Here is a 22,348-nt window from a genome sequence, read left to right on the forward strand (position 1 = left end):
GTCCTTGGTCCAGCAAACATGTCCGCCTCTACCACCTCTTTTTCCGCCGTGTCCTCAGCCGCCACCCCCGTGCCAAGTCCCATTACCCGACCGGCATATCACATGTGCAGGGCGCAACGGTGTCACGCTGTGCTGCACCTGGTATGCCTTGGCGAACGTAGTCACACAGGGGAGGAACTGCTGAGTGTAATGAACAGAGAAATCGACAGATGGCTGTCTCCGCGCAAACTGAAAATCGGAACCATGTTGACCGACAACGGAAAGAACATGGTGTCTGCTCTGCGTCAAGGAAGGTTGTGCCATGCGCCATGCATGGCTCACGTGTTCAATCTGGTTGTCAAGCGGTTCCTAAAATCCACCATCCCACTGCAAGACATCCTTAAAATGTCACGTAAACTGTGCATGCATTTCAGCCATTCCTACACCGCAAAGAACACCCTCATTGAGCTGCAGCGGCAGAACGGAATTCCACAGCATCGCCTGATCTGCGACGTTGCAACAAGGTGGAATTCAACCCTACACATGTTAGACCGCCTTTACGAGCAGCGAAAGGCCATCACTGATTTCCTGATGTTACAAGCGGATAAAGGTACTCCCCTGTGTAACTTAGATGTCAGCCATTGGCAGCTCATGCGTGACACCTGCCGCTTGCTCAGGCCCTTTGAGGAGGCCACGCTATTCGTGAGTCGGCAGGACTATGGGATGAACGACGTCATTCCTCTGTTGCACGTCCTGGAACAAATGCTGTTAACAATGGCTGGTCAGGGTGCGGTAGACGTGGCGCACAGATCTCAACGCCACATGACCCCTGTGGGGGCAGGACAGGAAGAAGAGGAGGAGGTAGAGGAGGACATTTGTGCTCAGGAATTATTGAGTGAAATGGGTGGTTTTTCCACTCAGCGGACAGGAGTGGAGGAGCAGGAGCATCTGGTAGAGGAGGAGGAGGAGGAGACAGAGGACCCAGACGCACCGTAGCAGTATGCTGTGGAGATGGAGGCAGGGAGTCCCTCGCATTCCTTGGCACAAATGGCCCATAGCATGCTCGGTTGCTTGCGTAGCGACAGCCGAATAATAACCATCAGACAGAGGGATGACTTTTGGCTGTCCACCTTGTTGGACCCTCGCTACCGGTCCAAAATGGTGGCCTTTTTCACACCTGCTGAGAGGGAGGCCAAAATTACGTACTATAAAAAACACCTATGTAGTCAGTTGGTCTCTGCCTTTGTGCGCCAACGTCCATCCTCAGACACTGTGGGCCCTGTGCGCTCGCATTCCGCTGCCATGGCAGCAGGGGAGGGGTGGGGTGGTAGGAGCAGTGGCAGCTCCACCAGCAGCGGCTGCCTCAGTCTGCAGTCGATGATGAGTAGCTTTCTTCACCAGCGCAGTGAGGAAACTACTAACCAGCCGCAGCAGCAGCAGCAGCATCAGGTGGACCTGGAGCAGGAGCTCAAACAACAGGCTTGGGCCTACTTGGACAGCACCCTGCCAACCGAGGTAGACAATCCCCTTGACTACTGGGCAACGAAACTTGACCTTTGGCCCCAACTAGCTGAATTTGACCTTGAAAGGCTGTCATGCCCGGCCAGTAGCGTGGCATCGGAGCGCGTGTTTAGTGCGGCAGGAGGTATTGTAACTCCGCGGAGGACACGACTGTCCACCCAAAGTGTGGAGAGACTCACGTTTGTGAAAATGAATCAGGCGTGGATTAGTCTGGATTTCAAACCACCAGTTCCTGACACAACTGACTAAATCCGCCATGAATCATGCCTCAAACATGTGCCACTTTCAGGTCTCCTCACACTGCTGGTGTGTTGAATTTTTGGACATAGGGTGCTGCCAGATAACGGGCCTCCTATAGCTGCTGCCAGGCCCCTAATCTGCCATGGGCCCCTATATACCGCCTCCTCATGCTGCTGCTAGGTCCAGAGTCTCTCATGGGTCCCTGTACGGCCTCCCATTGCTGCTGTCTCCATCGCCACACTCTGCCATGTGCCACATTCAGGTCTCTTCACACTGCTGGTGTGTTGAATTTTTGGACATAGGGTGCTGCCAGATAACGGGCCTCCTATAGCTGCTGCCAGGCCCCTAATCTGCCATGGGCCCCTATATACCGCCTCCTCATGCTGCTGCTAGGTCCAGAGTCTCTCATGGGTCCCTGTACGGCCTCCCATTGCTGCTGTCTCCATCGCCACACTCTGCCATGTGCCACTTTCAGGTCTCCTCACACTGCTGGTGTGTTGAATTTTTTGACATAGGGTGCTGCCAGATAACGGGCCTCCTATAGCTGCTGCCAGGCCCCTAATCTGCCATGGGCCCCTATATACCGCCTCCTCATGCTGCTGCTAGGTCCAGAGTCTCTCATGGGTCCCTGTACGGCCTCCCATTGCTGCTGTCTCCATCGCCACACTCTGCCATGTGCCACATTCAGGTCTCTTCACACTGCTGGTGTGTTGAATTTTTGGACATAGGGTGCTGCCAGATAACGGGCCTCCTATAGCTGCTGCCAGGCCCCTAATCTGCCATGGGCCCCTATATACCGCCTCCTCATGCTGCTGCTAGGTCCAGAGTCTCTCATGGGTCCCTGTACGGCCTCCCATTGCTGCTGTCTCCATCGCCACACTCTGCCATGTGCCACTTTCAGGTCTCCTCACACTGCTGGTGTGTTTAATTTTTTGACATAGGGTGCTGGCAGATTACGGGCCTCCCATTGCTGCTGCCAGGCCCGTAATCTGCCATGGGCCCCTGTACCGCCTCTTCATGCTGCTGCCAGGTCCAGAGTGTCTCATGGGTCCCTGTACGGCCTCCCATTGCTTCCACTCTGCCATGTGCCACTTTGAAATCTCCTCACACTCCTGCGGTTGTCCATTTTGTCATAGGTTGCTGGCAGATTACAGGCCTTCCATTGGTGCCACCAGGCCCCATATCGGCCATGGGCCCCCGTACCGCCTGGTCACGCTGCTGCTGGTCCCACAGTGTGACCTGGGTCCCTGTACGGCCTCCCATTGCTTCCACTCTGCCATGTGCCACTTTGAAATCTCCTCACACTCCTGCGGTTGTCCATTTTGTCATAGGTTGCTGGCAGATTACAGGCCTTCCATTGGTGCCGCCAGGCCCCATATCGGCCATGGGCCCCCGTACCGCCTGGTCACGCTGCTGCTGGTCCCACAGTGTGACCTGGGTCCCTGTACGGCCTCCCATTGCTGCTGCCAGGAGGCAGCAGGGTCGCAGCTGTGTCAGTGGAGGCAAACGGCCACGGAGTAGAGCAGCATCTCCACTGCAGCCTACCACCACAGCCAGTAGTGGTGCCGATGTGCACGGAGGAAGTAGCAGTCAGCCAGTGAGGAGTAGCGGGTGCAAAGTTTCCTACTCGGCGGTGTGGCAAGTTTTCGTCAAGCCGCCCGAGGAAGTAAACGTAGCCTAATGTCGACTATGTGGCCAGAAAGTCAAGCGTGGCCAGGGGGCCCATGTTGGGACTACAGCGTTGCGTGAGCATATGCAGCGTCGCCATTCGGTGGCCTGGGAAAAACGTGATAAAGATACGGCGGTTCTGCCTGCCCCAGCCCAGGGTTCCATTTTGTCATAGGGTGCTGGCAGATTAGCAGCCTTCCATAGGTGCCGCCAGTCCCCATATCGGCCATGGGCCCCCGTACCGCCTGGTCACGCTGCTGCTGGTCCCACAGTGTGACCTGGGTCCCTGTACGGCCTCCCATTGCTTCCACTCTGCCATGTGCCACTTTGAGGTCTCCTTACACTCCTGCGGTTTTCCATTTTGTCATAGGTTGCTGGCAGATTAGCGGCCTTCCATAGGTGCCGCCAGGCCCCATATCGGCCATGGGCCCCCGTACCTCCTGGTCACGCTGCTGCTGAGCCCACAGTGTGACCTGGGTCCCTATACGGCCTCCCATTGCTTCCACTCTGCCATGTGCCACTTTGAGGTCTCCTTACACTCCTGCGGTTTTCCATTTTGTCATAGGTTGCTGGCAGATTAGCGGCCTTCCATAGGTGCCGCCAGGCCCCATATCGGCCATGGGCCCCCGTACCTCCTGGTCACGCTGCTGCTGGTCCCACAGTGTGACCTGGGTCCCTGTACGGCCTCCCATTGCTTCCACTCTGCCATGTGCCACTTTGAGGTCTCCTTACACTCCTGCGGTTTTCCATTTTGTCATAGGTTGCTGGCAGATTAGCGGCCTTCCATAGGTGCCGCCAGGCACCATATCGGCCATGGGCCCCGTACCTCCTGGTCACGCTGCTGCTGGTCCCACAGTGTGACCTGGGTCCCTGTACGGCCTCCCATTGCTTCCACCCTGCCATGTGCCACTTTGAAATCTCCTCACACTCCTGCGGTTGTCCATTTTGTCATAGGTTGCTGGCAGATTACAGGCCTCCCATAGGTGCCGCCAGGCCCCAAATCGGCCATGGGCCCCCGTACCGCCTGGTCACGCTGCTGCTGGGCCCACAGTGTGACCTGGGTCCCTGTACCGCCTCCCATTGCTCCCACTCTGCCATGTGCCACTTTCAGGTCTCCTCACGCTCCTGCTGGTTTCCATTTTGTCATAGGTTGCTGTATGGCCTCCCATTGCTGCTGGCTCCACCGCCACACTGTGGCTCCAAACACTGGTTTTGGCCCCGTGACTGGCCAAATGAGTGAAGTGTGCGGTGATTCTAAGATCGACGGCACTCATCTGCATGTCATACTGACTGACAGTATTATTTCTCTTCCCCAGCAGACTCCAAGGGCATTTAAATTAAAGGTACAGTGTTCAGCACTAATATTAAGTCTCTCTGAAGCCTAGAAACACCCTTTTTTAAGTTAAATTCACAGCGAATTTATTCGACTCGAATCGAATATTGTCCACGAATTCGCCGAATCAGTCGAATCGAATTTTTCATTTCTTCGCTCATCTCTAATAACAACGCATTTCAACATACAGTATATATATATATATATATTTTTTTTTTTTTAAATATATTCAATATGGCCAAATTTTAGCATTTCAAATATATGTCAATATATTTGGGAAGAATATTCTTAAAATATATTTCAAATATATTTTTCTTCCATGTGGGCACTTAGTCTTGGAAAAGTGATACTGTATTTGGATACATAATCATTTTTTTTAATATTAATATTGTTTTTGGAGCTATTTCTTCACGTGTCAGTAGAGGACTATCATTGTATTTCTGATGTTTGTATGTTATCTAACATCAAGCATAACACAACAAAGATGGACGCTCCATTGTTGAATAACATGAGCTACACGTAACACGTATGAGAGCTGATGTTCAGAAATACAAACAGGAATACAATACCTAAAAAAGAATAAAAAAAAGAAAACAAAAGAAAGCTGAGGCAGACTCTGGTGAAAAGAGAGAGGAGGAGGAGGAAAAAAAACAACGTTTTGGGGATCCAAAAACCCCTTTCCTCAAGAACCTCCTACCGGTAGCTGATTGCACATATATGCATGCGTGTTCTTTGCTGGGACTGAACAATGTACATCTTTGTTGTATTATGCATCATGTCAGATGCTAGGTGATTGTATGTCCTGTATATCGATTGTATGTCCTGTATATCGATTGTATGTCCTGTATATCGATTGTATGCCCTGTATATCGATTGTATGTCCTGTATATCGATTGTATGTCCTGTATATTGATTGTATGTCCTGTATATCGATTGTATGTCCTGTATATCAATTGTATGTCCTGTATATTGATTGTATGTCCTGTATATCGATTGTATGCCCTGTATATCGATTGTATGTCCTGTATATCGATTGTATGCCCTGTATATCGATTGCATGTCCTGTATATCGATTGTATGCCCTGTATATTGATTGTATGTCCTGTATATCGATTGTATGTCCTGTATATCGATTGCATGTCCTGTATATTGATTGTATGCCCTGTATATCGATTGTATGTCCTGTATATCGATTGTATGTCCTGTATATTGATTGTATGTCCTGTATATCGATTGTATGCCCTGTATATCGATTGCATGTCCTGTATATCGATTGCATGCCCTGTATATCGATTGTATGCCCTGTATATCAATTGTATGTCCTGTATATCGATTGTATGTCCTGTATATTGATTGTATGTCCTGTATATCGGTTGTATGTCCTGTATGTTGATTGTATGTCCTGTATATCGATTGTATGCCCTGTATATCGATTGCATGTCCTGTATATTGATTGTATGCCCTGTATATCGATTGTATGTCCTGTATATCGATTGTATGTCCTGTATATTGATTGTATGTCCTGTATATCGATTGTATGCCCTGTATATCGATTGTATGTCCTGTATATCGATTGTATGCCCTGTATATCGATTGTATGTCCTGTATATCGATTGTATGTCCTGTATATTGATTGTATGTCCTGTATATCGATTGTATGCCCTGTATATCAATTGTATGTCCTGTATATCGATTGTATGCCCTGTATATCGATTGCATGTCCTGTATATTGATTGTATGCCCTGTATATTGATTGTATGTCCTGTATATCGATTGTATGTCCTGTATATCGATTGCATGTCCTGTATATCGATTGTATGCCCTGTATATCGATTGTATGTCCTGTATATCGATTGTATGTCCTGTATATTGATTGTATGTCCTGTATATCGATTGTATGCCCTGTATATCGATTGCATGTCCTGTATATCGATTGCATGCCCTGTATATCGATTGTATGCCCTGTATATCAATTGTATGTCCTGTATATCGATTGTATGTCCTGTATATTGATTGTATGTCCTGTATATCGGTTGTATGTCCTGTATGTTGATTGTATGTCCTGTATATCGATTGTATGCCCTGTATATCGATTGCATGTCCTGTATATTGATTGTATGCCCTGTATATCGATTGTATGTCCTGTATATCGATTGTATGTCCTGTATATTGATTGTATGTCCTGTATATCGATTGTATGTCCTGTATATTGATTGTATGTCCTGTATATCGATTGCATGCCCTGTATATCGATTGTATGCCCTGTATATTGATTGTATGTCCTGTATATCGATTGTATGTCCTGTATATTGATTGTATGTCCTGTATATCGATTGCATGCCCTGTATATCGATTGTATGCCCTGTATATTGATTGTATGTCCTGTATATCGATTGTATGTCCTGTATATTGATTGTATGTCCTGTATATCGATTGTATGCCCTGTATATCGATTGCATGTCCTGTATATCGATTGCATGCCCTGTATATCGATTGTATGCCCTGTATATCAATTGTATGTCCTGTATATCGATTGTATGTCCTGTATATTGATTGTATGTCCTATATATCGGTTGTATGTCCTGTATGTTGATTGTATGTCCTGTATATCGATTGTATGCCCTGTATATCGATTGCATGTCCTGTATATTGATTGTATGCCCTGTATATCGATTGTATGTCCTGTATATCGATTGTATGTCCTGTATATTGATTGTATGTCCTGTATATCGATTGTATGTCCTGTATATTGATTGTATGTCCTGTATATCGATTGCATGCCCTGTATATCGATTGTATGCCCTGTATATTGATTGTATGTCCTGTATATCGATTGTATGTCCTGTATATTGATTGTATGTCCTGTATATCGATTGCATGCCCTGTATATCGATTGTATGCCCTGTATATTGATTGTATGCCCTGTATATCGATTGTATGTCCTGTATGTTGATTGTATGCCGTGTATATTGATTATATGCCTTGTATATTGATTGTATGCCCTGTATGTTGATTGTATGTCCTGTATGTTGATTGTATGCCCTGTATGTTGATTGTATGTCCTGTATGTTGATTGTATGTCCTGTATATTGATTGTATGTCCTGTATATTGATTATATGTCCTGTATGTTGATTGTATGTCCTGTATATTGATTGTATGCCCTGTATATTGATTATATGTCCTGTATATTGATTGTATGCCCTGTATATTGATTGTATGTCCTGTATATTGATTGTATGTCTTGTATATTGATTATATGTCCTGTATATTGATTGTATGTCCTATATATGCCTAATACAAACGTATTGCAAAAGCAGTTGGCTATGTGGTGTGCTTACTCTCTACAATAAAAGCCTTCCCGGACACCCAGAGTATTTACATTTCATTGTTTCCTGTCCTCAGGTGCTCGTTTGGACCACACATGATGGGATATCAGTGACTGGAAACATTAGATGTCACCAGGTGGAGGGGGGGACCCCCTATAGGACTTGGGACTTTGAAGGCATAGATGTATACCGAAAAATGCTTAGTAAAAAGTACAAGCTTTTTATTGTGTCAAAAAATGATTTTAGCATGTAGATATACCATACAATACGTCATCCAAAGTCATAGTACAGCATCACCATCTAAGTATTAATTGCATGACAAGGATCCCCAGTATGACTATGTTTGGCCAGCCATTAAAAATGTTGTAACATCACCATCCATACATATGATTACAGAGATAGCTTCTATATAATCAACGCGTTTCGGTGTGTCTTCACTCCTTCTTCAGGGAAAAAGAACTCTTAAATATCTAAGGGGTGGGGCCACCCAGTGACATCAACCAGGTGAACCTGCCCCCTTGTGATGTCATTGTGTTCTGCAACTGTGGTCAGGTGCCTTGCTTTAGCCAATCACCATGCACTGTCAGGGCGCAGAGCATTGTGGGGCGCGGCGGGCAAACAGCATGCCAAACGCCCTTACCGCTCGTGTGTACACCGAACACATGATTGACCGATGTTCGAGTCGAACATGAAGCCCAACACTAGGTATTACTAAAACCAATACAATGTGAATGCAGAGGCAACCATTTAGTATGATAACGAGTAGATACATTTATACAATCTTACAGACACAACCGGCCCTTTGAGGGCAACCATAACGCTGACTCGGCCCGCGATGACATTGAGTCTGGCACCCCTGCTGTAGAGGAAAAGATAAACATAGAAAATAAACGTACCTTTCGTCCTAATCCATACTTTCCAAACGTATTTCTACTTAGTTTCATATTGTTCAAAGCCTGAGCCAGAGCGTACACCGCACTGTAGATGGAATAAAACTCTGAGCCATGCTTTCTGCTGAATCGATATGCGATCCGTTCCCGCCCAGTGCAGGTGACATTAGGAAGAAAACCTAAAAATCTGAACATCTTATTTTTAGCTTCATTAGAAGACAGACAGTTGAACATTGAGAGCCAAATATCTTCCAGCAATGGATCGGCTGGCCGTTTGGATGGATGTAGGTTCTCCATGTAAAGATCGAATCCTGGAATGTAGTGGAAAGGATACATCGGTAATAAGCTACAGTTACAGGTTTCCATTAGAATGACCTCTGGATATGAAATGACATTCCATGACTGATTGAGAATTAATGTGATATTTTCTCTCAGAGCTTTGGATTCTGTACAAAAGACAAGATATTCAATTAAAAAATGGCCGCATACTACAACAACGTCGGTGGTTGACTTCTCAATAATCATCATTCTCCGTCTGTTAATGTCCACATTCTTGGTCAGGTAGATGACAAATTCTATACAGATCCCGTGTCTGGTCATCTCGTTTCTCAGCTCCCTCAGTTCCATTTCTCCGGTGCCGTCATTCGATGTGATGATTCCGACCCAACTCCATCTAAACAGTTTTAGGACCTTTATAACCATCTCATACCAAACCCAGCTACTAGGAACGGTGCGGTAAAAATTTGGGAACTTTTCTCTATCGCTCAGGAGAGGGTCGGTAACTCGATGGCTGATCTGAAGAGACACAAGAAACACGAGAGAGGTTGTGGTAGTTATTGCATTTAGCTGGACTTGTTCCATAATGTCATGGATGATTCAAAGCTTCTCCAAACTTCTCCTTCACTTCTGAAAAAGTGGCTTGTTAATCTACAGAACATCTTCAACATCACAGGACAGGTCCAGCTGAATGTGACTACAACTAGATAAACCATGACTTGGATAAACTAGATAAACCATGACTAGATAAACCATGACTAGATAAACCATGACTAGATAAACCATTACTAGATAAACCATGACTGGATAAACCATGACTGGATAAACCATTACTAGATAAACCATGACTAGATAAACCATGACTGGATAAACCATGACTGGATAATCCATGACTAGATAAACCATGACTAGATAAACCATGACTAGATAAAACATGACTGGATAAACCATGACTGGATAAACCATGACTGGATAAACCATGACTGGATAAACCATGACTAGATAAACCATGACTGGATAAACCATTACTAGATAAACCATGACTGGATAAACCATGATTTGGATAAACTAGATAAACCATGACTAGATAAACCATGACTAAACTACATTTTTTTGTAGTTGGGGGAGGATTTGGGGAGATCATTTGTTCTGGGAGGAGTATTTTTTGGGGGCTGGGGAGGGAGATTTTTTTTAATGTTGGGGAATTTGTGTTGGAAGGAGAGATTTGGGGGGATACCTTGTGCTGGGTGGGGGTATTTTGATTGGGGGGGCTGGGAAGGGGGATTTTATGGGGTTTTGTGCTTGAAGAGGGGATTTTTTTTGTTGGGGGGGTTTGCATTGGAAGGGGGGGGTGCTGGGTAGGGGGGATTTGGGGAGATGGGGATGGTCGATGCTGGGAGGGGGTATTTTGGAGGAATTTTACTGTGTGGAGAGAATTATTTTTGTGCTGGAGGGGGTTGGGGGTAGATGGTTTGTGCTGAGAGGGGCAATTTGAGGAGGGGGATTTTGGTGTGTTAGAAGAGGGGTCTTGAGGAGGAGAAGGATTGTTTTTTTTTGGGGGGGGGGGTTGATTTTGGTGTGTTAGAAGAGGAGACTTGAGGAGGAGAAGGATTGTTTTTTTTTGGGGTGGGGAGGGGGGGGTTGATTTTAGTGTGTTAGAAGAGGAGACTTGAGGAGGAGAAGGGTTGTTTTTGGGGGGGGATTTTAGATGGGAAGAAAAGCAGTGCTGAGGCAGCCCCCATTATCGCTGTTTTCCGCTCCCTTCAGATCTGGGTGTCTTACGTGGCGACTAAAATGCAGCGCGGTTGTTGCACAATAAATCGCTCTGCAATTGCAGCGAACCTCATCCCCCGAATCTCGTGGCCTAAGAAGGAGCTGGGGCTTCTGTTGGGGTGTCAAGCGTCACAACATGTGACTTCCGCGATTGCAGCTCCATTTATCATACAACAATCACGGGAAGAATCGCACCGCGTTTTAAGTGCCATTAAAAATAAATGGCACCTGAACACGCCTGGTAGGTGTCCAGATGTGATTTGTCATTTTTGCACAGCGGATTGGGATCGGATCAAACATGCCCAGATGTGAATGGATCCCAAGGCATCAGAGGACTGGAGGCATATTGTCCATTATTGTGGATGATGTCACAGTGAGGAACTGGGCTCTGAGGACGTTGGGTTCTCTGCTGGAGGCAGCTTGTGGTGAATGCCATTTTTTAAGGGAGGACCAGAGTAAGAGGAAAGGAGAAGACATGAGCGGCGGGCCGGCATGACAGGGGTTAAAGGGGTGGAGAGTCATCGAAGTTGGCAAGAAATAGGATGGGGAGTGCTAAGTGGTTAAGATAGGAGCGGGTGGAGCCATGGGGGGGGTGGTTTGAATGGGGTGTGGGAGGGGGAAGACTAGAAAAGGAACGTTTTCTTCACTACACGTTGTGTCTTGCCCGTTTTTTTGGGTGGTGGTCGTGTTGGTTAGTGCTGACTGGAGCCAGCTGGGTGCATAGTCCTCATAGGTTACTGTGAGCACAAAAAGGTACTTTGTAGGGACCCGTCCGAGGTACGGCTTCCAGTTTTTTCTGATGGTGGTATCTGCGGGTGGTTGTCTCCGAGTCGGTGGTGTTGCGGCTGAAGGTCTATTTTAAGTAGGACGCAGGTAGCTTTGTTTATTGATGCCTTCTGGGACCTGGAAGACGCAGGTAGCTTTGTTTATTGATGCCTTCTGGGACCTGGAAGACGCAGGTAGCTTTGTTTATTGATGCCTTCTGGGACCTGGAAGACGCAGGTAGCTTTGTTTATTGATGCCTTCTGGGACCTGATGAGCTCCACTTATAGTGGATTTACATTATTTACAAATGTTATTTATTGTTGTAATAAAAGGCTGTTTTAGCCATTAACTCCAGCTGGTTGTCCAAGTGGTTAATTAATGTGAAGGGGAGAAGGTAATGGTCCAAGAGAAAGGGGGACAAGCCATCTTTACTCCCCTGGTCATGATTGAATGCTTGTGCAAGACTCCAGAATTTGGGTCATTAACGAGAGGCTCAGGTTTTGGATGGGCACGCCTTTAGATCTCGAGACAAGGGCAAAAGCCAGTACTTTGAGGAGATGCTGCCTATGCACCTATTATCCAGTACCCCTTTGAGGAGGTGCTGCCTATGCACCTATTATTTAGTACCCCTTTGAGGAGATGCTGCCTATGCACCTATTACCCAGTACCCCTTTGAGGAGGTGCTGCCTATGCACCTATTATTTAGTACCCCTTTGAGGAGATGCTGCCTATGCACCTATTATCCAGTACCCCTTTCAGAAGGTGCTGCCTGTGTGCCTATTATCCAGTACCCCTTTGAGGAGGCGCTGCCTATGCACCTATTATCTAATACCCCTTTGAGGAGGTGCTGCCTATGCGCCTATTATCCAGTACCCCTTTGAGGAGGTGCTGCCTATGCGCCTATTATCCAGTACCCCTTTGAGGAGGCGCTGCCTATGCACCTATTATCCAATACCCCTTTGAGGAGGTGCTGCCTGCCTATGCACCCATTATCCAGTACCCCTTTGACGAGGTGCTGCCTATGTACCTATTACCCAGTACCTCCTCAAAACGCTGTACTTTACCCCGGTTTCTCTCTTCATTGACCCAAGTCCTGGGATCCTTGTACAGCATTTGAGCATAAAAGACCTCCTTCATCACAAACTACCTCCAGCAGACGACCCGAAGTCCCCTAAGTCCAATCTGTCCCTACAAACTTCCAACTCCTGGGTTTTGGGAGGTGTGGTGAGGCTGTTGAAGATTTCATCTTTTTGCCACAAAATATTTAGAAAATGCAGAATGAAAATGAAAATGTATTTTTTTTAAACAAATTTGTCAAATAACAAGATATTTCTCACACACAGCATGGGCATAGTAAGAATTGCACCCCAAAACACATTCTGCTACTCAGGGCTTTTTTTCTGAAAGAATAGGTTCAGGAACTCTTTCTTTCCGGTCACGCCCTGCTTCCGTCCCGCACCATCCCTGCTTTCCTCCCCTTACCTGCTTCCCAGTACCGCCCTCTTAGAGAGTACAGAACCAAGTATCAATTTGTATGGAATTTGTAATGATAACAAGAAAAGCAGCAAAATGATCCCCTGCAGCCAGCAGCAATAGACCCCCACCCAGCAACAATGGACCACCTGCGACAAAATACCCCCCACCCCATCAGCAATGGTCCCCAGGCAACATCAGCAGGTCTCCCCACAGCCAGCATCAATAGACCCTCCAGCTGATAGCAATAATAGATCCTGCCCTCAATAGTAGATCCCTCCCAGCAACAATTGACCCCACAGAAACATAAGACCTCCCAAGCAACAACAGACCCCCCACTATCAAAAGAAGACCTCCCCAGCATCAATAGACAATCCCCCCCCCCCCAAAAAAAAAAATAGATCCCCTCCTATGACAATAGATCGACCAGCAGCCAGCATCAATGGACCCTGCAGTACACCCTACCACCTCTTGCAAATAAATACATTTAGTGCTGTTGATGCCGGAACTGTGTTCCCCCCCCCCCCCCCGTGTTCCCGCTGAAAAAAAGCCCTGCTGCTACTCCCCCTGAGTAAGAGGGTAACATGTGTGTGAGACTTTTCACAGCCTAGCCACATAGAGAGGCCCAAAATCCAAGGAACACCTTCAGACTTTCTAGGGGTATATATTACACATCTAATTTCCTGACCACCGAATTCGTTTTTGGACACCCCACCACCTCTTGCAATTAAATACATTCATTACTGGAGGTGCTGGAACTGCATTTTCCCACATTCCTGCTGAAAAAAAGCCCTGCTGCTACTCCCCCCGAGCAAGGGGGTACCATATCTGTGAGACTTTTTCACAGCCTAGCCACATAGAGAGGCCCAAAATCCAAGGAGCACCTTCAGGCATTCTAGGGGTATATATTACACATCTAATATCCTGACCGCCGATTTAGTTTTTGGACACTGTAACTGGCTGCACTTTTCTGGCTCATTCACATGGGAGGTTGTGCTGCAGAAAGCACCCCACATGTGGTCGAGGCCCTTTCGTGACACTGGCCTGGTATAGCGGTGATTGGGGACACTGACTGCTAGCACTGTTAGGGCTCATTCACACATGTGGGTGGAGGTGGTAAAACCTTGTGGTTGAGCAGTGGTTTTACCACCCCTAACTGCTGCCTTTTTAGCTGCAGAGACAGAGGCCAGGGGTGTACATATGTCGCTGCAATTCTTTGCTTCATAGCTGTAGCAGAAGTTATACCCCCTGTCACTTTCAATTGAATGGGGGTGCTTGTGCAGGATCCAAGGGGTTAAAGCAGGTGGTGAGGGGGCCATAAAACACATTTGAGTGCAAAAGTGAAAATACATTCGTATTCCTGAAGCCCTGACTTCACCCAATTCAATGTTTTTGGATGCAAATCCTCTTTTTGCGTAACAGGAGTGCTAGCAGCAGCTCCTGTGTGAAGGGAAACTGCAAACACTTCAGGCTTCATTCACAAATATATTGTAACAAGGTTACGGGCAACACAGTGGCTAAATGGTTAGCACTTCCGCCTGGTTCGAATCCCAACCACAGCACCACCTGCCTGGAGTTTGCATGTTCTCCCTGTGCCTGTGTGGGTTTCCTCTGGGTACTCCGGTTTCCTCCCACACTCCAAAGATATGCTGGAAGGTTAATTGGTTCCTGTCTAAATTGTCCCTAGTATGTGTATGTATGAATGTGAGTTAGGGACCTTAGATTGTATGCCCCTCGGGGGCGGGGACTGATGTGAATGTACAATATATATATGTAAAGTGCTGCGTAAATTGATGGCATTATATAAGTACCTGTAATAAATAATATTGAAAACAACAATGTATCTATTTTACTATTTCTCTTACTATATCTGCATATTATGACAGTGAAAGAAAAAAATTTCAGTGTGTTATTAAAAACAAATTATGCAGATACACCATATTGCCCAAAGTATTGTCCCCGCCCTCCCAATCATGTGATTCAGGTGTTCCAAACCTCCCCCAATCATGTAACTCAGGTGTTCCAATCCCCTCCATATCATGTGATTCAGGTGTTCCAATCCCCTCCATATCATTGGATTCAGGTGTTCCAATCCCCTCCATATCATGTGATTCAGGTGCTCCAATCTCCTTAATGGACACAGGTGTGTACAATCAAGCCCCTAGGCATGCAGACTGCTTCTACAAACATTGGTGAAAGAATGGGTTGCTCTCAGGAGCTCAGTGACTCCAAGCGTGGTCCCGTGATAGGTAGCCACCTGGGCAATAAGTCCATCCGTGACTTTTCCTGGCTACTAAATATTCCACATTCAACTGTTAATGGGATTATAAGAAAGTGGAAGCAACTGGGAACAACAGCCACTCAGCCACCAAGTGGTAGGCCACGTCACATGACAGGGCGGGGTCAGCGCATGCTGAAGCGCACAGTGCGCAGAAGTCGCCAACTGTCTGCAGAGTCAATAGCTAAAGACCTCCAAACTTGGTGTGGCCTTCAGATGAGCCCAACAACAGTGCTTAGAGAGCTTCATGGAATGGGTTTCCATGGCCGAGCAGCTGCATCCAAGCCTTCCATCACCAAGTGCAATACAAAGCGTCGGATGCTGTGGTGTAAAGTATGCCGCCACTGGACTCTAGAGCAGAGGAGACGTGTTCTCTGGAGTGTCCAATCACGCTCCTCTATCTGGCAGTCTGCAAATGGGTGTGTCTGGGTTTGGTGGTTGCCAGGAGAACGGTACTTGCCTGACTGCATTGTGCCAAGTGTAAATTTGGTGGAGGGGGGCTTATCTCTTGGTGCCAGTCGCACGCAAATGTGCGGCCTCCCGGCGTCTGGGCCTTGACACATTTGTGTGCAATTAAGAAAAACATATGTGCTGAGAGTGCACGCCCTGTGTGCTACCAGCACAAATGTCCGGTACTCACAGAAAGTTCTCTTTCTTGATTGAGACCTTTCCTGATCATGTGACCGCTGTGACGGCGAATCACGGGAGCACATGACCCTAAAACCCCGTCCCACCTCCCGGCTTCTGAAACCCTCAGGAGGTGCCGGCGTCAAGGGGTTAAGGTGACATTCTGGACAGTTTCATGCTCCCAACTTTTTGGGAAGATTTTGGGGATGGCCCCTTCCTGTTCCAACATGACTGCCCACCAGTGCACAAAGCAAGGTCCATAAAGACATGGAGGAGCCAGTTTGGGGTGGAGGAACTTGACTGTCCTGCACAGAGTCCTGACCTCAACCCCATAGAACACCTTTGGGATGAATTAGAGCAGAGACTGCGAGCCAGGCCTCCTCCCCCGACATCAGTGCCTGACCTGACAAATGTGCTTCTGGAAGAATGGTCCAGCCTTCCCATAGACACCCTCCTAAACCTTGTGAATGGCCTTCCCAGAAGAGTTGAAGCTGTTATAGCTGCAAAGGGCGGGGCCAACTCAGTATTGAACCCTACGGACTAAGACTGGGGGGCCATTAAAGTCCATGTGTGTGGAAAGGCCGGCGGGCCAATACTTGGGGCAATATGTAGCAGAATACATATTGGCCTAAATTTATGAAGAAATTAGATTTTTCTAATATTTTCATTAGATATGTTTTATAGCAAAAGGAGATATTGTTTATACACCCCATACATCCCATACACCCCATACATCCCATACACTCTGTACACCCCATACATCCCATACACTGTGTACATCTCGTACATCCCGTACATCCTGTATACCCCCTACATCCCATACACCCCCTACATCCCATACACTCTGTACACCCCATACATCCTATACACCCTGTACATCCCATACACCCCATACATCTTATACACCCTGTACACCCCATACACCCTGTACATCCCATACATCCCATACACCCCATACATTCCGTACACCCCATACATCCTATACATCCCGTACATCCCATACACCCCGTACATCCCATACACCCCGTACATCCCGTACATCTCGTACATCCCATATACCCCGTACATCCCATGAACCCCGTACACCCCGTACATCTCATACATCCTGTACATCCCATACACCCCGTATATCCCCTACACCCCATAAATCCCATACATTCTACCGACCCGGCTTGCTCTTGGATCTGTCTTCTCTGCCTGACTCCTGACCTGACCCTGGCTTGGCTAATGGATATTCTCCCCCGCTCCTCTGTGTATGACCCCAGCTATCCTATTGACTACGTCTGCTCCAATCTCCACCTGGCACTTGACCTTGGTTTTGAACTGACTACCCTGTGGTCTTCTGCTTCCCTGAAGGCTTGCATACCTCTCAGAGGTGCCACCTGTCTGCAAACTCCATTCCAGTGCATCAGCTGTGCTCCTGGGTGTACCTCTGAGAAGCACTCCTACAGGCGACCCGTGCTTCTTTGGGCCCGACTCCTGCTGTCTCATATCCAGGGGAGTCTCGAACTTAGCTGCAAGGGAAGCCCTCTCTCCATTGGCCTCCATCACTGGGTACGTGATAGTGGAAAAGCCACTGTATGGGGGGGTTCAAGCGGGGAGAGTGGGGGGCAGAGCGCTTAAGTACACTAATATGACCAGGAGAGCGCATGGGCCCCCTAGAGCTAGGGTCGGGGTTGCAATCACGACCTCTGCAGCCCATGCTGTCCAGTTCTACAGTATGATGCCCACAGCTGTCCCCAATATTGTAGATGTGGCTTTACAACTGACTTAAAAAAGGAGTGACACCAAAATTCCAACTTATTTTTTATAGCCACTACTTGGTTGGCACCAAAGAATGATATGTAAAGGTGATCTTCACCCTCCAATACTACATCCCTCCACTCCACACCTCCTCCTGTCCTCTGCATGATTAGGGCTGGGTTTTATTTTCCTTTAGTTACCTTTTTTTAACATGAATTGTTGCCCCCGCATGTCATTCGCCTAGGTCTCCCCTTGCTTCCTGGGATACTCACGTCACATAACCCAGAAGGCATAGGCTTTCATTGGAGAAACAAGGAGGGGGCGGGTCTAGTGTTGTGCCATTGGGAGGCTGAACCCAGAACATCTGGCCACCTATCGATGACATCACAATAGAACATGATGGCATGGGACCAACCACTGCCAGAGAACAGGATCTCAGCTGGACAGTGATGGACCTGCAGGGTGGGTGAGTTTCGACAAGAACTCTCTAGAGTACCAAGAAGAACTCACTACCAGGTAATAGTGGGCAGGATCGTAAAAATCTTCTTTAACTTTCTATTAACTAGTATTCCTGAGCAGGGGCGGACTGACAGCTCATGGGATTCCCAGGCAATAGGGGATCATGGGGATCCTGTGTCCTCACCCACACTCAAACCACACCCAAAAAAGCCTATGAAAGGTTCCAGGGGCATCTCATGGGGCCCCCTACTGATCCTGGGCCTTCAAGCAGTGCCCGAGTGGTCAGTTTGCCCCTGTTCCTGAGACATCTCCAGCTTGCATACATTGCATATCCAGACCTGTATAGAAAAATAATGTTTCAGAAGTGGCAATCTACCTGTGTGTACTGGTAAATATTCAAGACCTCAACCATGGCCAGTGTTGTTAGGAAAGTGGTATCACCCACAAAGCCAACAACCTCTGAACTTTCCATACAAGAGTAGTTTGGAGCATATCTTCTATAACCAGAGAGTATCCTGAAGATGAAATCTATTGCTTTCTTTGGATACCCACATGAATCAAACAAGTGATAGCCCAGAGTAACGTTGGGAAGGATGTCGGGATCCTTGTTAATCTCTTCAATTGCAAAGAAAAACGCCATCAAGTATTCATACTCTGTTGCATCCAACCTGCAAAGAATTTGGAAAGTATGACATATAACATGTAGATTGTGCAAACATTTAGAACGTGTGTTTTTAAATAATAAAATAAACATTAAAAAGATGTAAAAGATCCGTTACTAATGACCCTCTAAAGTATGATGTAGATGGACATATTGTTCCTGGTTTATTGAACGATTAAATTCAAAACAGAGACAAGGTGAACCGAGGCACTGAAAACATACAGCGTCTGATAAAGAAACATCCCGGTAATATAGGGCACAGTAGGCGGCAACAAGAAGTGAAGGCTGAAGTAGATGGATACATAGATTTTCAGCATACAATAGGTGGGAGCAAAACAGATGTGCCATATCTACACTAGCAGGTCCTCTTTAATTATGTGACTCTTTCACTGAATCTCTACCCCCCACCCCCGCTTTCCCTCCGTTACAAGTAATTTCTTCCCCCGAAGACCTAACCATTTGAGACATATTCCTACAATATGTGTATACTGTATACAGGGCAGTAGTTAGAAACCATGGGGCCCCATAAAGCCAACCTGAAAGAGCCCTCCCCCAAAGAAACACAGTTTACTATGCTTCGGTTTATGAATGAACACAGTGAGCAATTGGTACCATTCACTAATTGCATTCATTCAGGAAAGGAAGGGCCTGGTAAATGTGACATGTTTACTGTGCCCTTCCCCCGCTCTCTATGAAGGATCCTATTGTGTTCTTGTATCTGCCGGTGGGAAGGAGAGGAGAGAATCCAGCAGCACTGAGGGGGTAGGGGCACGCAGGGGGGACCTGGGCAGCAGGGGGAAACATGTGGTGCACAGAGAGAGTGATAGGTGCAGCTAGGGGGCAATTACTGGGACTGATCCCCTGTATGGCTCTCTCTGCAGCAGCTGAAAGCCAGCAGGAGGGAGAGGAGAAGCTTTCAGCTGCTGCAAAGACAGCCATTCATTGGGTCCAGTAATTGCCTCCCCCCGCCGTGCCGATCGCTCTCACTGCCCACATCTGGATCACCCAGCTGCCTGGGCCCCCCTGCCCCCCTGTACAGGAGGACTGGTGGTACCCCCTTATCCACAGCCCTGACTGTATATACAATATATACTGTATCTTCAAAGCTGGAATAGTTATATTGCCGCTCAGTGGATGGATAGTATTCATCCCTTCTCTCCTTACAGCATACAGACCTACAGCCTTGCTTCCGGCTGGCCAGGTCCATACGCCGTACGGACCTGACATTCCTCATGTTCCTGTGTCGGCTGTAAGCTCATGGTCACTTCAGAGGTCCTGTCCTCATAGCAGAAATATTCAGCTGACTCTGCTGGACAAAATGATAGCTTTGAGTATCAACTAACAAGTGATCAGAGCTAGTAACCTAAAATGTGACCCCCGCCCCCCCAACTCACCTGTTGCCTTCTCTCCTCTACTTCTCCTCTCTAGTTTCTAAACTGCCCCCCCCTTACTTGTCGCTTCCTCCCCCTTATCTTTTCCCCCAGCTCTGACCCTACCCACCCCAGCCCCCCTTCTACCTCACCCAGCACCGACCTTCTGTGGCTCCCATTCAATTTCCAGCATCTCTCCTCTGCCTCTCCCGCCAGCAATTGCATGGGATTCATGGCCTAAAGGGTTAAAGAATCCCTGCTGCTGTGACTCCCGTGCAACCAACCCCCCCTGTGGCACCCCTCGATCCCCCACAGTGCCCTTATGCAGTGCTGCTAGCTGGCTCTCCCTTCTCACCCTCCCCCCAGCCAACTGCTGTGAGGATGGAGAGTATGATCGGCAACGTATCGGTACATTGCTGGAATTTTGGTGGTCATACCAGGATGACGGTCGCAGCTGCCGCCATAATTCAAGTATTGTTTTTTCAGCCAGTTGAATTTCTTGTAAAAGCAAACCTAGTGGCCAATTAGCTGCTGGATTGCTTTTACAAGCAGAGGGAGAGGAGGTTCCCCCCACCCCCCCTCATTCCACCCTCCGCAGCTTTCTCAGACTCTGTCCCATCGGGAGACCCAGATGTTCAGCTGGTGCTTCTGCCGGATAATTGGAGAACAGAATGGCTCCAATCATCTCTATGGTCTCAGAAAGCAGAAACGATGGGCATTCATCACTTCCGGTTGCTCCAGATGTAAATAGCTCCATTTTTAAATTGAGAAAGCATCTGATCATGATGTGATTTTTATTTTTTTCAGGTACAATTTACGTAGCGCTTTACATATATTGTACATTCACATCAGTCCCCGCCCCCGAGGAGCGTACAATCTAAGGTCCCTAAATCATTCATACAGTCACATACTAGGGCCAATTTAGACAGGAGCCAATTAACCTACCAGCATGCCTTTGGAGTGTGGGAGGACACTGGAGTACCTAGAGGAAACCCACGCAGACACAGGGAGAACATGCAAACTCCAGGCAAATGATGCCATGGTGGGATTTGAACTGATGACCCAAGTACTGCTACGAAGAAGTTCTAACCACTTAACCACTTTGCTGCCCAGATGCTGTGAAGGGCAGAGAAGAGATCTGGGATCTAATGACCTGTCACTTCCTATTCCTATCACAGGGGATTGTTACATTCCATGAGATAACAATAAAAGTGATGAAAAAATAATAATAAACGGACAGAGTAAAAATGGGAAAAAATAAAAAAATGGGAAAAAAATATGAAAGCGCCTGTGTTTGCACGCAAAGACAATCGCATGCATACATAAACAGCAATCACACCCCACACATGGGGTATCCCTGCGAACCTCAGATCGAGGGCAAAAATTCTACCACCAGACCTCCTGTGTAAATCTAAAGTGGAAACCTGAAAGGATTTTACGGTGTTGCCGATGGAGAATAAAATGTACGTAGTTTGTCAGCGTCGCACGGGCTTGCGCAAGTTTAAAGTCTCACAAGTTTGGTATCTTTTACTAGACGTAACATCGTCTTTTACATTTTACCAAAACAATCGGGCATTATATTGTTTTCTTGTACATTAAAATTACAAAAAGTGTATTTTTTTTCCTCCAGAAAATTGCTTTTGAAAAACCACTGCACAAATATAGTGTGACATACAAATTGCAATGCCCAGCAGCCCACCATTTTGTTCTCGAGGGCCTCTATTTAAAGAAAAAAAATATATATATATATGTATACACACAAAATGTTTGGGGGTTCTAAGTAAAAATGCAGTTTTTTTTTTATTTTAAACAAAACAAATTCAAATAATAATATACTCACACGCACTGATGTATTTAGTTCACTAAAATTGGGAGCCCCCCACCACCACCAGCACTGCCCCACAGCCGCCGCCACTCTATGCCAATAACCCCCCTGGCCACTACTGCCGCCATTTGGCCACTCTC

At 47.1% G+C, this 22,348-nt stretch overlaps 1 protein-coding gene across 1 annotated transcript in view; it reads right to left on the reverse strand.

Moving 5' to 3' along the window:
- Window positions 1–22,348, reverse strand: part of LOC149431234 (vomeronasal type-2 receptor 26-like) — a 55,473-nt gene that overhangs the window by 26,751 nt on the left and 6,374 nt on the right. Inside the window, exons 4-5 of the mRNA XM_089665770.1 lie at window positions 18,729–19,020; window positions 8,965–9,753 (exon numbers count right to left, since the gene is read on the reverse strand). Coding sequence (XP_089521896.1) covers window positions 8,965–9,753; window positions 18,729–19,020 — 1,081 coding nt within the window. The remainder of the gene's footprint in view (window positions 1–8,964; window positions 9,754–18,728; window positions 19,021–22,348) is intronic.

This window comes from Staurois parvus, unplaced genomic scaffold, assembly GCF_062004578.1.
Source record: "Staurois parvus isolate SC_StPar_1 unplaced genomic scaffold, SC_StPar_1.0 ptg002334l, whole genome shotgun sequence".
Lineage (NCBI taxonomy): Eukaryota > Metazoa > Chordata > Amphibia > Anura > Ranidae > Staurois > Staurois parvus.